This window comes from Trachemys scripta, chromosome 1 (assembly GCF_013100865.1).
Source record: "Trachemys scripta elegans isolate TJP31775 chromosome 1, CAS_Tse_1.0, whole genome shotgun sequence".
In the NCBI taxonomy this organism is placed as follows: Eukaryota; Metazoa; Chordata; order Testudines; family Emydidae; genus Trachemys; species Trachemys scripta.
Window position 1 is genome coordinate 36,902,670 of NC_048298.1, and position 17,917 is coordinate 36,920,586.

At 42.0% G+C, this 17,917-nt stretch overlaps 1 protein-coding gene across 3 annotated transcripts in view; it reads right to left on the minus strand.

Moving 5' to 3' along the window:
- The window catches only part of IL17REL (interleukin 17 receptor E like), a 62,738-nt gene extending 45,080 nt beyond the window's left edge, over positions 1-17,658 (minus strand). Inside the window, exon 1 of one of the 3 annotated variants that reach the window (XM_034767359.1) lies at positions 17,313-17,658. In XM_034767359.1, the coding sequence (XP_034623250.1) occupies positions 17,313-17,414 (102 nt within the window). In that variant the 5' untranslated portion in view covers positions 17,415-17,658. The remainder of the gene's footprint in view (positions 1-17,312) is intronic. The other 2 variants (XM_034767351.1, XM_034767370.1) reach the window with 2 other exon arrangements.
- Between the last annotated feature and the right edge of the window lie 259 nt (positions 17,659-17,917).

Genomic DNA, 17,917 nt, shown 5'->3' on the forward strand with positions numbered 1-17,917 from the left:
AGTTCACTCTCTAATTTTAGCTGCTGTTACATATATCTATTTTTAATCCATTTCTTTACTGGACTCTGCAGCTCTATGTAGAAGGACAAGTTTCACTAATTGAAGTTCTGGATGTACTTGAAGAATTGCAACTGACTACCTAAAAAATTGACTCAAGCCCGACAGGTGTAAAAATTAAGTGGATCAGCTGGGATGTTGGCTTCCTTGCTCAGAGTTCTCAGCAAGATGTTTAAGGCAACTGCTGTTCAAGGGCTGAGCAACTGCTCACTGGGGAAGCAATCTCCCTTGCTGCTGACAATCTTGCAAATTACCACCCTGTTTCTAACCTCCCATTTTAGGGTCAGGCTATTGACAAGACTGTGGTTAAGCAGCTCTGGAGACTTCCCTGACACCTGTCAATATTGCCCAAGAAACCATCACTAAAATAGTTAACTATTATCCATGATTTATGCTTCCTTTTTGTGTGTGTGTGTGGGGGGGGGAGTTGTAAGATTATTGAGAAGGTTATAGTGCAAAATCTCCCTGGTGAAATCCTGGCTCCACTGAAGTTGATAGCAAAAATCCCATTGACTTCAGTGGGGCCAGATTTTCATCCTCAGAGTGGTTAGATGCCTCCGGCCTCCTATTAATGGTACCTAGATCACACAAACCATACAGTCATGATTATGTTATGGCCTTGAACCTTTGATGAGAACTATGCAGGCAGATCCTTTCACCTGCACAGAGAACCATTGACTTCAATAGGGTTCCCTGCAGATGCAGAGCTCCTCAGACATGGAGCTCTTGCAGAAAATCCTTAGCTAATGAAACAGATTTTCACAAATATCAGACTGTTACAGTGAGCACTTGGCTGCAATTTCTTGTTTTCATACATGATTTTTTTTTTTTCATTATATGGGAGCTGGGTTTTTTCCCCTTCATACTCATTTTGCCAAAGAGTCATAGAGACCATTTGCCAAAGAAGAACTCACATACATTAACAAAGTTCATCTTCCACTTTCTATGTCTTTGTTTTCAGGAAATATCTAAATTGAAGCCAATAAAAAAAACACATTAATCCAGGAATCTGAATTCTACTTCCTCTTTCAAAAGCATTTTCTGAAAAAGGAAGTACCTGTGCATTATAGTGTTCTTTTATCTATAAAATCACTGATTCATATCTGCCTTGGCAAAAAGCCTAAGCAGAATATACTTACGCAATACAGAAACAGTTAGGGGGTTTCCTGGTTCTCTAGGGTTTCCCCCATTCATGCAATTGCCCTATTGTAGCTAGAGGTTATCTAAACAGATACATCCAAATCCAGACTCCTGAACAGAGGGCAGGAGCCAATAGACTCCTTTTTAGCTAACACAGCAGGTTCTCAGAGAACTGAGGCTATGTTGACAAGTGAAACACCCTTTAGTTTTGTTTGGGGTAGGGAGGAAGCACAGCCAACAAAGTGGGATCAGGAGGAGAATGCTTGCAATTTTTGGTGGTTTATTTTTGAATGAAACTGGCAGAGAAAAGAAGAGGCAGAAATGTCCCCTATTTCTCTGAATGACCAGAGGAATTGGGGGCAAGAGAAGAAGAGTTGAGGCAGTAGAATGCGCCCTCTGACATGTGACAATGGCAAAGAGTCAAAGTAAGACTCAGGCTCAGATCCTCAAAGGTATTTAGGCTCCTATCTTCTATTTAAATCAATGGATGTCAGGAGCCTAAACACCTCTGAGGAGCTGGCCCTCAGTTTCATGTAACTTTGACCAGCTTTCTTTTGCCAGCAGGTGTGTCCAGGTGAAGGTGGCATACTAGAATTCTTAGCGACTTCAGATCAGTGGGATAGTTGTGTGTGTGTCAGAGGCAGACTTCAAAACTTGTTAAAAATAATAATTTTTAAAAGATAACAGGCTTGATCTTGGGCCATTCTCTGGTCACTTTACATTGATCCATTAGTGTGGTGGCTTTCAACTTCTGGTCCACTGACCCTTGGAGGTCCACAGACTATATCTAAGGGGTCCACAAAAGGTTTTCATTACCATAGAACAATGGTTTTCAGCCTGTGGTCTGCAGACCCCTGGGAGTCAGGAACTATGTCTAAGATTTCCAAAGGGATCTACATCTCCATTTGAAATTTTTTAGGGGTCTGCAAATGAAAGAAGGTTGAAAACCTGCACTGCACTGGTGCAAACAGCCCTAAAGTCAGGTGGTCTGGACATAGAAGTTCTTTCCTATATTGGCAGATCTTTGGGTGGAATAGAGCCACCATAGCAGTTATCACACTACTACCCCAATGCAGACTGTCAGTCCAGAAGGTGTGTCCAGAAAAAAAGGCTTCCCTCCATTCTGGCAATATCCAATTCCTATGACAGCCCTTTGGAGCAGCTTTATACAACCTTTGGGCTATTCTAAGTCTGCACATTGGCCAAGTGCAGTGGTCCCAGAATGTGGGGAGCACAAAGGACACCTTTAAGTTTTTCCTTCCTCCCCAGAGCTGCACCAAAAGCTTCTCAGCTACAATTGATCTTGTTCTTTATATAGTAACTAGGTCTGTCGATTAATTAAAATTAATCGCGATTAATCGCAGTTTTAATCGTGCTGTTAAGCAATAGAATACCAATTGAAATTTATTTACTATTTTTGGATGTTTTTCTACATTCTCAAATATATTGATTTAAATTACAATATAGAATACAAACTGTACAGTGCTCCGTTTATATTTACTTTTGATTACAAATATTTGCACTGTAAAAATGACAAACAAAAGAACTAGTATTTTTCAATTCACCTCATACAAGTACTGTAGTGCAATCTCTTTATCGTGAAAGTTCAACTTACAAAGGTAGATTTTTTTTTGTTACATAACTGCACTCAAAAACAAAACAATGTAAAACTTTAGAGCCTACAAGTCCACTCAGTCCTACTTCTTATTTTGCCAATCGCTAAGACAAACAAGTTTGTTTACATTTGCAGGAGATAATGGTGCCCGCTTCTTGTTTACAATGTCACCTGAAAGTGAGAACAGGCATTCACATGGCACTTTTGTAGCTGGCAGTGCAAGGTATTTACGTGCCAGATATGCTAAACATTCGTATACCCTTCAAGCTTCAGCTATCATTCCAGAGGACATGCTTCCATGCTGATGACACGTGTTAAAAAAATAATGCATTAATTAAATTTTGACTGAACTCCTTGAGGGAGAATACTATGTCTCCTGCTCTGTTTTGCCCACATTCTGCCATGTATTTCATATTAGAGCAGTCTCGGATGATGACCCAGCACATGTTGATCGTTTCAAGAACACTTTCACTGCAGATTTGACAAAATGCAAAGAAGGTACCAATGTGAGATTTCTAAAGATAGCTACAGCACTTGACCCAAGGTTTAAGAATCTGAAGTGCCTTCCAAAATCTGAGAGGGACAAGGTTTGGAGCATGCTTTCAGAAGTCTTAAAAGAGCAACACTCTGAGGCAGAAACTACAGAACCTGAACAATCAAAAAAGAAAATGAACCTTTTGCTGGTGGCATCTGACTCAGATGATGAAAGTGAACATGTGTCAGTCTGCACTGCTTTGGATCGTTATCGAGCAGAACCCATCATCAGCATGGACGCATGTCCTCTGGAAGGGTGGTTGAAGATAAAGGGGTATACGATGAGACCAGTGCACTTTAATACAGCATTACTGGCTATTTCAATTTGCCACTTTCCACTATGAGTGACTGAAATTGTCTGATATGGAAGATATCTAGTACTCTGATGTTACAACCGTCTCTGTACCACACAAATGGGCGCCAAGCACTACTATACAGTACAATTTGGCCTTTGTAAAAACCAAATATCATGTTGTTTTCACTCATGCTTCCATAGATGATTAATCCAAAGACCACTGACATCAGTGGAATTCTTTCTTTGGATCAGGCCCCAAATGCAGAACTAGCTTTTTGCCTCTGTGACTTTAACTGACCTGTGAGAACACTGTTACTAATGGCATTTCCAAGGCAAATTCTGTATGTGCATTTAGTATTGCACCAGCGGTGGCTGGTAGATTGTGACATGTTAATCGTAAAATCAAAGTTTGCAATCAGTTGTAAACTGAGATTAAATCAGCTCCAGGCCTTTAGACTATAGCCCGGAATGGAAAGCAAACTTTAATACTTTCCCTATATTTTTGTTAACCAAAGAACCTAAAACCTGTATTAAGACAAATTATTATTAAGTCAATTAAACAGTGGATGACTTCAGAGAGAAGAACATAGTAAATTCAGGAAGTTAGAGATGGTGAAATGGATCAGTGCTCTAGGCATTTATGTTTTGAGACCTAACTTCAAACCCTATTTTCACCAGGGAAAATGAATTTGCTGATCTCATCCCAACTCTGCTGGTGCTTATCACAAAACCACACCTAAATTTGGCAATTTCTCAACATAAATACCAGGGATGCTGCATGTCAGGGCTGAGATACATTGGCGGAGCTATGCAGGGAAATTTGCACAGTACATCCATACGCTATTCATGGTTCAATATTATAGGTCTTCTGCGCCCTCAAACAGGGAAAAATATCACCTAACTTATATAACCTTTGAACCATCACTTACTACTACAATTCTTTCTACTAGGAACTGCATTAAGTATTGGATTTGTTTTTCCCCTGACGTGCTTTTACAAACTAAACACTATTCAAGATTATTAAGGACAAGGTTGCCACTTCCTTTTACGTTGCTGCACAGGGAAATAGAAAGGGGGTGCAAGCACATGGCTTGCCAGGAGCACTGATCCAGAAGTGGGGTTACACAGTAGGCTGAGCAGGACTGCTACTCCCCACCATGTGCAAATGGACAGAGAAGGGGTGGAGCCAGCATGATGGGGGACATAATCTACATTCTGTGAAGACCTACAATAAATTACTTCCACCCAGCAACAGGGAAGGAGGTGCAACTTTTTGAAGCACAGCTCCTTCCCGGGGCTAGGATGTCATAACAAAGAGTTGTCCCTTACACAACACACGAAGTAAAATCTCAGACTAACCCTACGAGCAAGATTCTGCCTCTCTTACTCACGTTGAGTGTTAATTTACTCTGCATTTAATCCCATTGGTTCTACTTGTGACTGCACTTTAAATCTATTGGGAAGCTAATGCTTGTGCAGAAGGTGGCAGCCAACTTGTTAAACAAATGTCCTGCTAATAACTTATTCAAACAGTGTTTCCTGCTCTGAACTGGCTGCCTGTGGGTTTCCAGGTGAAGTATGATTTTGATCTCTAAAAACGATCTACAGAGGCAATTTGAGCTAGACCCATCTCAGTATGACAGGGTTTCTGCAGAATATTCTCCATATTGGTCTCTTTTGTTAGGAATGTACTCTCTCCTTGATCCACAATAACCTGCATTTGTTGACCTTCATGGCACACAGCAAGGCACTCTCTCCAAGAAAGCTCTTAAAGAAGTGAATATCATTTGCGGGACAGGCAGAGAGAAAGTGGAGAATTTGTCTTATATTTGTTTCATGGTTACTTGTTGATTAGCATTTTGTTTGTGGGGCTGCTGGTTATTTTTCTTTTTGACACATTCATCTTTTGTATTTTAATTCAGTGTCATAGGTGCCTTGAGCATTAAGATTGGTGCCTCATTGTTATTTTAAACATCTAGATAAATACACAACAGGCAACTGCTCAACATAAGGGAGGCCCTAACTATCAAGGTTGGGTGAATGCCCCACTATTCAGCTTTAGTGTATATGTGGAGCACTGGCTCTACCCAATGGATGATATTTAGGACTACCGGAAAGATCTGTTGTGAAAATAATTGAGCTAAAAGCTGAAGAGACATAAGTCACATGAATTGGAGTCTAAATCTACCTATTGATTAGCTGGAATGTTTTAGTGACAATTTAAAACCTTCCTCTGTCTCCTACCTCTGAACACAAAGCTTGTGGCGACATATGCTCTTTTGAATATGCACATTTTCCCAGTTACTATTCAGAAATATTTTACAAAATACAGGGCACCTACTGCTTGGGTAAAACAAGGAAGCAATGAATGCACAGTAGGATATAATGAGAAATACTAAAACAAAGGCTATAAAATGCATAAAAGTTTTAAAACAGAGATGTTAAAATTAAAAACTGTTGCAAATAATTAATTGAGTCTGGAGAAAGACGTAACTGCAATAACAAGAGGGAGAACAGCAGATCAGGGAGGGGAAGAAGCTGGGAAAAAATCAAGGAAGTTTGCATGTTTAGGGATGAAAGGGGAAAACAAAATTGAAGAGAGTATAAAGTATTTAGTGAAATAAATTCTACTTCCTCAATGTTTTTCCAAGAAAAGACAATGAATGTACAGAAAGTGCTGTGTAATATTGCCCGTGTGATTCATACTTTCTGGAAAAGGGAAGGCAAGTAGCGGCAACTCCAAATAATCAGTTTTCCTCAACTAGTTGAAGTTTATCACAGAGAGTTCAAGGCAACTAGGCAGAAACCTTTTCCTTCAAATTAGACAATTGCAGATCATTTGCAGAGTATGAATTAAGCTCTAGATGATTAAGGGGAGAGGATTTTTTGTTGTTTTTAGCCATGCATATCTTGAGTGAGTATGTCTCCTACACAGCTCAAAAGGTGAGTACTATTATCTATATGCTGAAAGGTCAGACTATAGTCAGCCAGATCCTCAGCTCTCTTATGCCTGCCTTGAAATGTTCCAGCAGCATGAAGCAGACTTAAATATGGCTTGAATGACTGTTTCATCATTCTACTCTAAGGATACGCCCAGATGATCCCTGAAGATGACTTTCCAGTCCCTTTTAAATCCCTCTTCAGAGATGACTAGAGAATTTGGCCCAATGGATTCACACTGGTGTAAATCCAAGGTCAGAACCATAATCTCAATGGAGTGGTTAAATGGAATGTTCCAACACATATTATTGTATCAGTTCAGTGATCGGTTTTAGCCACAAAGTTCCAACCCAGTTTGGAACTTCTTCAGCATTCCAGGGCATATGTTTTAGCCATAACTTTATGTAAGTGCAATGTATTCGATTATGGAGAGACTACAGGGTTTTTTTCATATTTAAAGCCTTGATTCTGCAATTAGATACACACAAGCAGACAGCTGAGTCCACCCAGCATCACTGAAGTTTCCATCACTGAAGAGGATCAAGGGCAAAAACATACAAATTTTCCAACAAGACAGTTTTCCAACAGAAAATCACACACACACATCCATATTCATAAAAAAATTGGGGTTTCGTCAAGAATCAAAACCCTAAAACATTTTAAATTTTTTGACAAAAGCTGGGTAAATGCTGAGAAAAAAACAAAAAATGTTTCATGAGAAACACAATAATTTTCCATCCAGTTCTAATACTAAAAGATATTATCTTTCTCAAAGCTGATGTATAAAATTGTGTGCAGGCTCTTTTGACATGAACAGCTCTATCTGTGATTGCGTACGCTGGAGTGTACAAGCCCTTAATGACAGGTACCTGGTCCTGCACTGCCTGGACCCTAGTAGCATGGCATCCTGGGACTTGTAGTTCCCAGAGATCAAGTGACTTTCAATGAAGAGATATCCCCCCCTTTGACTTCCCTATTGACATCAGGGATTGAATTTTGTCTTGATCCATTAAGGGCTGCCAGCCTCAACATTTAAAACTCATGAGTCAGACTTCACAAAATCTTGAGATTGGTCCCAAAATCAAGAGCGGTGTTTTTTGGCCTGTCTTATGATTTTTGAAACTCACTCCCCACCTCCAATGTGCATGTATGAAAGCATTACAGAGTTACTAATGCTTACAAATATATAGAATCAAGCTATTCTGACCCCCATTGCAGCAGCTCCAGCTAGAAGACACAACTGAGATCGAATTACACCACTGTGTATAATGCTCAGCACTGTCAACCTCAAGAGATCAAAAACCATGAGTCCGAACCCCCAAAATTATGAGATTGGTCCAAAAAATCATGAACTTTTTTTTAAAAAAAGCTCTCTTGTGAGGGTTTTTTGGTCAGTCTTAAGATTTTTGAACTCCCCCTGCACATCTTCAGTGTGTGTGTGCAACAGTTAGTGTCACCCACTATCCCAAAAGCATTAGGTAAGGTGATTTTTGCCCCTGCTGCAGGAGCTCTCACCCCCACATCTGCCCATTCCCTAACCAGCAATTAATCCTGTCCCCCAGGTTCCCCTTCAATTCTGTCCCCACCCAGCCTCCTCATCAGTTCAGCCTCTCCTGCCCCCATCAGCCCCACCCCCTGTCAGTCCAGCTCCCACCAGCAGCTCTACTCACAAGTCCCCATCCCCATCAGCTCAGTCCCCACCAGGCCCCACCATCAGTTCAGCACTTCCCCTTCCCCCGCCCGCACTGCCTCAATTCAGCCTCCATTTCAGTTCAGCTCTTCACTAAGGTTGGCAACATTGTATTTCAAAAATACTGGACAAGCCTCAGATGTCCCCAGTCTTGACTTGAGCCTTTGGGTACAAGTCCCTTCTTCTCCCCATCTCCCCTAGGGATTCTTTCTCCCCAGGTCTGGGTGCTGTGCCTGGCAGCCGCTGCAGCTCCTGTTTATGTTCCACGCAGATGCCAGGAGGGGAAGCTGGGTCAAATTTGAGTGGCATCGCAACCCTGTGCACCAGGTCACAATGCCATTCAAATTTGGTCGGCTACCCCTCCATCAGCAAAGCCACTCAGATTTTGTCCAGCTGCCTCTCCATCTGGCATGGAGGGGTGGCCTGGCCAAATTTGAGTGGTGTTGCGACCCTGTGCACCAGGTTGAAATACAGGATAAAAGGTACCCCATACTGATTTAGCAAGGGGCAGACACTTCTTTATTTAAATAAGGGACATCCCTTATACCAAGGGACTGTTGGCAACCTTCCCTCCCATCTCCATCAGCCGCCAGCCCACTCAGTTTGGCGTCACCACTGCTCCTCTTGGAGTTCTCCATCCCCCTCTCCCAGGCCTGGGGGTGCTGCAGCACAGTCACCTCTTCCTCTTTCCCAAGCTGGGGAGAGCAGCTCCAGGAGCTCTTCACCACGCTCTGGCCAGGGCGGGATTTAGGGGCAGGTGACCTGGCCGACCACCTGGGATGCTGGGCTTGGGGGGCACCGGGCTCAGGGTGCTGTTTTTGTTGTTAACAACACTTCGTTAAGTGTGGATAGCTCTGAGGATCCTGCTCGTGCTGCTGGTCACAGTCACAAGCGGTGGGTGCAGCTTTTCAAAGCTCAGGCTCATGAAAACATCGACGATGGCCAACAACAGACTGACATTTTCTTGCTATTTTATCGCTTGAAAATGCCATTGGCCAATCTTTGGATCTCTCTGACGCTGAGCTTCAGCTCGTGAGGGCAAAGGCGAGAAAAGCGACCTTTTGAACTACAGGACTAGGGTTAACATTCTAAGGCTGTCACCTACTGTAACACTATTTAATACCGGTCCACCCAATGTTGGTGCACAGTTCAATTTCTTGATGTTAGTACGTTTCAGTTATTCTTAAAATTAAAAAGTTTCTATGAGCTTAGTGGAAACATTTATTTTATTTGCTTATATATAGCATGAATACAGATTTACAGATCCTAGTGTGCAAATTTATCATCTTATATGACAGGGATGAATCATGCATGCAAATCATGCGGAAAAGTCATGAAATGGGCTACAAATGCAATAAAAATAAGATATTCAAAAGTTTAATAAATGGAGGGGGAGCACCAAAGATGCTCCTCGCCTGGGGCACCATTTGGCCTGGGGCTGGCACTGACTCCGACTATTCCCAAGTTGGATGCTGCAAGGGAGTAGGCACTGTCCCATCCAGGTTTCTCACAGGAGGGGAGGGGGAAGGAGAGAGCAGAGCTGTCTTGAGCTCCTGGGTTCTTTGCTCACCATCCTCCTTCTCCTTCCATGAGAACAGCAAGCAGAAGAGAGAGATTTTTGTCAGCTTCCAGCAGGGCTGAACTTCACTAGGGGGCTGAAGCTTCTTATGTCATCACGAGATGGGTTGCAGAACCCTCTGAAATCCCACCACTCCCGAAAACATCATGAGTTGGCAATGCTGCATGTCACCTGATGGGGCACAACTTCCAGCTTCGCCCAAAACCAACAAACAATTAATTCTGCCCCAACCCTGAGATGCCCAGCCCCAAGTCCCACATGAACTCTGCCCACCCACGCCCAGACATACATCAATTCTGTGCCCAGACCCACATCTCCCTCTTGCCCCCAGTGCACCTCCTGCAGCTGTTGAGATTCGTCACCTCCAAAGTCTTCCCAGCTTCCAGGAACAGCTGCGGGGACAGCTCTTCTCCTCCTTCTCAGATCGGAGAGGTTGCAAGATAAAGGACGGGCAGGGGGAGAAGCAGGGAACAGCTGACTCATTTTTCACAAGAGGGGCAAGAGCAACTGAGCAGCCTTCAGCTTCTGGGCTCTTTCTGCTCCTTCCTCTCCCCTACTGCAAAAATGGTATCAGCTGCTCTGTCTCCCTCTCCCTGCCCAAATACCTCTCTCAATTCCTGGGGATTAGGGGAGAGCTCTGCCTGTCTTCTGCAGCAGCTGTGATTGACTGTTTTTCACCAGGCAGCGGGAAAATGGGGAAGACAAGAAATCAGCGCTGCTGAGAAAGGCTGGAAATGTTGTGAAGTTTAGAGCTTCTCGTGTTGTCATCACCAGACTGGCTGCAGCAGAGGCCAAACTCCTGCTACTCGTGATGAAATTGGGAGAGCTGACAACAGCGCCTGTGGAAGAGGCAGGGATGTGGCTAGCCAAGCATATGGCCAGAACTCAGAATTGGGCCTTCTGTCTGCTCACTGGGTTTTCTTGCATTCTGGTGGCTGGACCAGCCAGTTCATTACATTGGGGCCCCACTACCTGGAAGGAGTAAAGGCCCAGGTCAGTGCACAATGAGGCTGATCTATGTGGTTCAGTGAGGACAAAGATTGTTTCACTGGACTATCTTGGACCCTGGAAGGGGTGGATTTTATGACATGGTCGGAGAACCAAGTCACCTAAAACACTAAACTTCAAAACACTGAGCTGCCAGACAGAAATGATGAGTCACCACAAGAAAGGAAACCGAGGAAACTAACACAAATCACTGAGGTAAGGTGTGTTTACTACAATGACGCATTTTGACTGAGCACCATATATATGAGTCTTTGGTCAGTGAATACTTTAATAATACTCAACACTTACTTAGCGCTTTCCAGCTGTACATCTCAAAGCAAGGTGCGTCAGCCATAATATCCTTTTATTACAAATGTGGAAACTCAGCCCCCAAGAGGCACAGTGATTTGCCCACAGCCACATAAGTTAGTAGCAGTGCTGGGAACTGATCCCAGGCCTCCATACTCCTAATCCACTGTCCCATCTCCTGGACCATGCTGCATCCCGGCAGGTTTCACCAGAGAAAGTATTTTAAGTGAAATGACTCCTCCAAATATCAGACTCTACACACAAAAAAGTATGCACTAAATAGTCCTCATATTCCTTTCATTTCATGCTGCCATAAGTCACCCCGCATAAAACCATGCCTCTGATTTCTGGTCTACATTTTTAATGTCTAAGATTAATTTTCAAAAGTGTAGATTTTTGTCAGAGAACAACTGAACTCTCAGGGAATGTAATCCTTTATGTACGTTACCCTCGCTTCTCATTTCCATTCCTTTTAATGGTTAGGGGGTTTAAAGGCTTTTTATTAAATGTTGATCACTTACTGTAGCAAACAATGGAGTTATGCCAATTTATACCATCTGAAGATCTGGCTCGAGGGCTGTATTATGGTATTTGTACAACACTGATTTGATTAGAGGGGCTGATCCATGGTGTTCCAGGAAGGCACACAGTGTTACTAAAGTGAACTTTGCATGAGGTTAACAAGTTGTAGCAGTATCAGATAAATAAATAACTCACTCCTGATTCATTGGCTATCACTTAACCTTTATCATTGCAGGGAAATCCCAGAGTGGAATTTAAAGCTTCCTCCTTTATCCCTTCTCCCTGTGAACTTTGGACACATCACTGCAATTCACTTAAGACAACACAAACATGATTTCAAGATTTTCAGTTTTTAGTATCTTTTTAATGTAACGTTCCTGATTCTTACCAGCCGTGGAGCAGAATTTGGCAAAAGTCTAATTCTCTGTGTGCAGTTTACAGGCGGTGTCCATTGCAAGATTACTGAGGCGTGGACACAATTACAATCATAGTCTGGGATTCCCCTATGACTTTCACAGTTGAAGCATATTAGATAACAATATGAGCAATTATCATACACATGCAGGGCAAGGCCATCGTGTTTATCCTTTAAGTGCCAGAAAGTCATGTGAACTGAGAAGCCAAACTATTTTAAACAAGGGAGGAAAGATGAATCATAATATACTACAAAAGCCTATTTGTTCCTTTGTCCAGCACGAAGCCCACAGCTGAACATTTTCATGATGTTTTTTAAGAGTTCATGTAACTATAATTACTCTGCCAGGAGTAGGATGCCAGGAGTGTGCCAGGTTTTCTATGTCTCAGAGGCAAGCACTGTAGGTGCTTCAGCAGCTAGGCCTTGTAGGCGCTAGCCCTGGTGGGTCCCAATAACCACTCAGACACATGGCTAAGGGGAAGGACTGGCAGGAAAGGGGAAAGGCATAGGTGCTGGAACTCTGGGTGAGGGGGGGTGCTGCAGCACCCCCTGGCTTGAAGTGGTTTCCATTATATCCAAAGTTTTCAGTTTGGTTCAATGGCTCTCAGCACCCCCACTATAAAAATTGTTCCAGCACCCCTGGGGAAAGGTTACAAATATTCCAAGAACATGGGCTTTAACAGTTACAGTTCAAAGTGAGCAATTGCAGTTCCTGTGTGGGTCCCTGGGTCCCTGCTCAGCCACTGCAGTTCCACCATAAGTCCCATATAGCGCTGCACCCAGCTGTGATGTCCGGCACTCATAGCCTGTTCCACATGCAGCTCTGTCCACAGTTCCTGGGGCTTCTCTGCAGCTCCCTGTTGTCATCTGGCTCCCACTCCCAAACAGAACCTAGCCACTTCCCGCACAGGGACCTTTTCCCTTCCTTGGACAGGGAAAGGGGATGTGCTGTGGTGAAGGGTTTGATGGGAAACATGGTCCCTGCTTAGCCCAGAGAAAGGGGCTGTGCAGTGGGAAGGAGAGTACTGGGAGTTATAATCCCCTGCTGTGCAGATCTATCACATCACATTTGAAGAATATGTAATGTCCTTTTACATTTATATTTCTGGGATCCAGATGGCATACAGCATTTTTAATATAACACAGTATTTATGAAACATGGAATATATCCAACAACGGGTGGTGCCTTATATCTATTGTAAATTAATAGTGATTAATTAAATAGTAATAAAATCAAAATCCTAAACTGCCATTATAGTGTATTTTCAGCATCACTTACCTCAAAACAGATAATTGTCATATCCCTCTTAATAAGTAAAAACAATACTTTGCTCTTTTGCCACATCTCCCAAAGGATCTCAGAACAACTTAGAAATATTTCAAAGATATAGTCACACTGAAATCTAGTCAACTTCCAAAACTACTGAAAAGTAGTTTCAGGTCTCTGAATCCCCCTGCCAATTTTTGTGGTTTTGCAATTGCATTTTCTTATTTTTAAAATGCTTTTCACTTCCCTGTTGCTTGTGAAAGATCCACACAAACATCAGGGGAAGAAACTATCCATCCCAGGGAAACAGTGAAACTAATCATAATAAGTGGTGTCAAATGCACATAAGAAAAAACAATATTTTTCTGTAATCTTAGTTCTAGTCATCTTGGCGAATTGGTCAGTATTCAACAGGATGAACTTCAATAAAGACAAGTGCAAAGTACTTCACTTAGGAAGGAAAAATCAAATGCACATCTACAAAATGGGGAATAACTGGTTAGGTAATAGTACTGCTGAAAAATATCTGGGTGTTGGAGTGGATCACAAATTGAATATGAGTCAACAATATGATGCAGCTGCAAAAAAAAGCTAATATCGTTTTAGGGTGTTTTAATAGGAGTTTGGTATATGACACACTGGAAGTAATTGTCCTGCTCTATGTGGCATTGGTGAGGCCTCAGCTGGAGTACTGCATCCAGTTATGAGCACCACACTTTAGGAAATGTGGACAAATTAGAGAGTGTCCAGAGAGCAGAAAACCTGACCTATGAGGAAAGGTTAAACAGGCTGGGCAGGTTTAGTCTTGAGAATAAAAAACTGAAGGGAGATCTGATAACAATCTTCAGATATGTTAAATGCTCTTATAAAGAAGGATGGTGATCAATTGTTCTCCATGTCCATTGAAGGTAAGACAAGAAGTAACGGGCTTAATCTGCAGCAAGGGAGAATTAGGTTAGATATGAGAAAAAACTTTCTGACTATAAGGGTAGTTAAGCTCTGGAATAGGCTTCCAAGAGATGTCATGGAATCCCCATCTTTGAAGGTTTTTAAGAACAGGTTGGACAAACACCTATCAGGGATATTCTAGGTTTCCTTGGTCCAGCCTCAGCCCCAGGCTGGACTTAATGACTTCTCAAAGTCCCTTCCAGCCCTGTATTTCCATGATTTTATGGATGCTACTTCTAACAATAGCAGATTAAAAAATGTTCAGACTGAAATGTGGATTTTTAATTGATGGTGTCTAATTAGGGGCCTGATCCTGCAAATTGCTAGCCTCAAAGGCCAATTTCCACTAGTTTGTGGAATAATTAGCAGCATGGGTAGCAGGTATAATAGGCCATGGAAGGCCTTGCCTTCCCTGGCGCTGCCGCCGACCCACTGCCGGACACCTGGGCTGCGGTGGTTGCGGCCCTTCCCGGAGACCCCCACCACCTCCTCCACTCCACACCACACCACACCCACACCCCGTCCCTGCTGCTTGCCACATCCCTCCTCCTCGGGAAGGGGGAGTGAGGAGGGATGCGAAGAGCCAGCAGCTGGCAGACTGAGCAGGCTTGGCTGGGTGCTGGGGCCGGTGGCTTGGCGAGGAGGTGGGGCCTTCAGGGGCAGGAGGAGCTGGCGCTAGGAGGACAGCGTTTCGGCCTAGCCCAACTCTGGCGGGGGTACGGCGACTTGGCCTTGCCCGGCACTGGGGGTCAGCGGCTCAGCCTGGTGCTTGGGGTGGGGGTGGCGGCAGCAGTTCAGCCTGATGTGGCTGGGGCCAGCGGGCTGAGGTTCCTCCAGGCGTGGGGGGGCCCTCGGAGTCAGGGCTTCTTGTTTTACATGGTGGGAAGGGGGTTTCAAGGCTCCAGTGTATGTCGGGGGGGGGCAGGGCCTTGGGCAGAAAGCATGGGGTCACCCGCCACCCATGATTAGCAGCCATGGAGGGAGGAGCTGTGCTGAACCTTGGGCCTGCTCATAGATTCAAGGGTGTATTCTATCCCCTGGTAAATGTCCCATGTAAAGCCAGTTTACTCAGGTTTCCACAGGAGGGAACTTGCTCCCATTTAAGGCAATGCCAGTGAAAGTGTGTTTGGGGCAGAAAAAACATTCAAATGAAAAGAGCAAGAGGATTTGGTCTAACAAGATGCTCAGGAAACTTTCCAACATCAGTGTGCATCCTCCAACAAAAACTCCCTGCAGCAGGTTGAAAATGCTACATAAGCTTTACACTGTAGGGGAAAGCCTGGGCCAATTTGTCCTATAATTTGGATAATTATCTTTCACAGAAAGAAAACATCTTTCTGTTGAAATTAATTGATGAATTCAGGATTCTACTAAATACAGCAGAAAAATTACATGCAGAACATGTACGCAGTCATATTTTTTAAGCATTTCAAGTTACTTTACAGTTGGTTCTGTTATATCAGAGGAAGCTATTTTAGTATGCATAATGAACAAAAGTATACTGTGTATTTTAAAAATTATCCTAGCCTTCAGAATTAGAAAACTTTTGGATGATATTTTGAAGACCAAGTGCTATTATTATTCTACACATCATGGCTCTGATTCTCATTTACACTGGGGCAGGGTAAAAGTCTTAAAGTGAGTGCAAAATACCAGTGTAATTTATACCCACTTTAAGGTAAGTTTATTCTGCCAGAGAAGTGTAAACAACCCTTAGTGTAAAGGAAAATCAGGCCTCTCATATGATTTTTAAAATATTTTATAGGCTTTAAATATATAAAACGTCATGAACAAATGGACAAAATATAACAAGGGGTTTTCTCTTTCCAGAACAATAAAACACAATGGTAAAATAATATTTAAGCACATAGAGATCATATATGATCTGAATTCATGAACACAAACACACACAAATGTAAATACACCATTTTATTATTTTACTCTTAATAAAATATTTCATCTTCCAGGCATTTCTATGTTGCTTATCTCTGTAGCATTGATATATTCTACTGTATAGTCAGCCTCTCAAAATTTAAAACAAAGTGGCATATATGTAATATACAGAAGCCTGTGCTTTTGTAGTATCTGTACAGTTCAGCCACATTGAAGCAGCTTTTTAGGATATGTCTCAATCCAACCCCTAAGGGCTTTACAATCCCATGACATTCTCAAGCAGAACTCTGTACATATAGCCAAACTGTCATTTCATACCATCAGCTCCACTTCTTAACAGCAGCTAAATATTTCATGTCAAGCTTGTCTTCTATTAAGATTGAAAAATCACAGCATCCTTATTTTTTAATCTTTTTTTAGTTTAAACTTTAAATAATAAATTATTCAGTGATTTGTTTTATTGTTTCTATTATTAGTTTTCAGGAATCATTATAAATGAGGACATCTCTATACTGCCCCCATGTGGAAATATATGAAAACAATACAAAATTCAATTCCCTTAAAGAAATGACATGGTACATTCTCTCTTCTGTGCACACATGTAGCTCATTAAAATTAGGAGTTACATTTGCACCTCCTAGCAAAAAGGTTTTACTCTTCATCTTCAAGCTTTCCAATTCAGTACAAGTTAATGGGATTTGTGCTCCTAAGATATTTTGACACTTGAAAATCGCAGCACCCTCAGTTCTTATAAAACTTACACAGTTATAGTAAGAATTTAATCCCCAAAATAATGGCCACAAATAAAATACTTTTTATTTCTAACCTCCAAATACATAAGAGATAAAAAAATACCACCCTGAAAGTTGCTTTAAGATAAAGTTTCTTTCTGATGTATTCTTATATACTGTCATTTTTGTCATATTGTATTGTTTTACTCATACCAAAATTACAGCAGTATAAAAGTGATGTCTAAGGAAGGCTTGAACATTTTAATTCCTGTTTTGATGCTATGAATACTCAAAGACAAACCACACAAATACAAATGTCATTTATAAATATTGTAGTGGCATATAAGTATTACATTCATAGATAGCAGCTACAAACAAATTATAGTTTACCTGAGAACATGAGAGTCCACATTTTTCAATCCTAGGGATTATCTGGCAATCAGAAGTCCCCAAAATTATTACAAGAAGAATCTGAAGATCAACTGCTAGCATCTTAAATTAAAAAAAAAAACCACCCCCACGCTTCGATATATCCTTTAGAAATAGACCTTCAACTCTGACAACTCTTTCTCTCATGCCAAAACTTAAATACTGTGATATGAATGAGTCCTACCCACAGTACCTCTGAGCTAAACTCCGCCTCCTCCTACAAGTCAACATTTCAAAGTATTTCTAACGTAGTGAAATGTGCTGGTTGTCTATGAAGTAAGCTTTACTCACTTTACTCATTAGAAACTTATGTTCTTTGGTGAAAGCTAGTGAAATACACTTTCAGACCTGGATAATCACAGCAAACACCTTCCTTCTGGATTTCAGTATCTTACATTTGAATGGGTCTTGGCACATTTGTTCCTTGTAGAAATGTGTGTGTAAGTAAATATGATATTCATGAAAATTAAGGACTAACATCAGCTACTGACAGACAGATGGGGGATGACACTGTGCAAGGTCATTGTTAATGCAATGTCATCCTGACCTGCTACACCCTTTGCTAT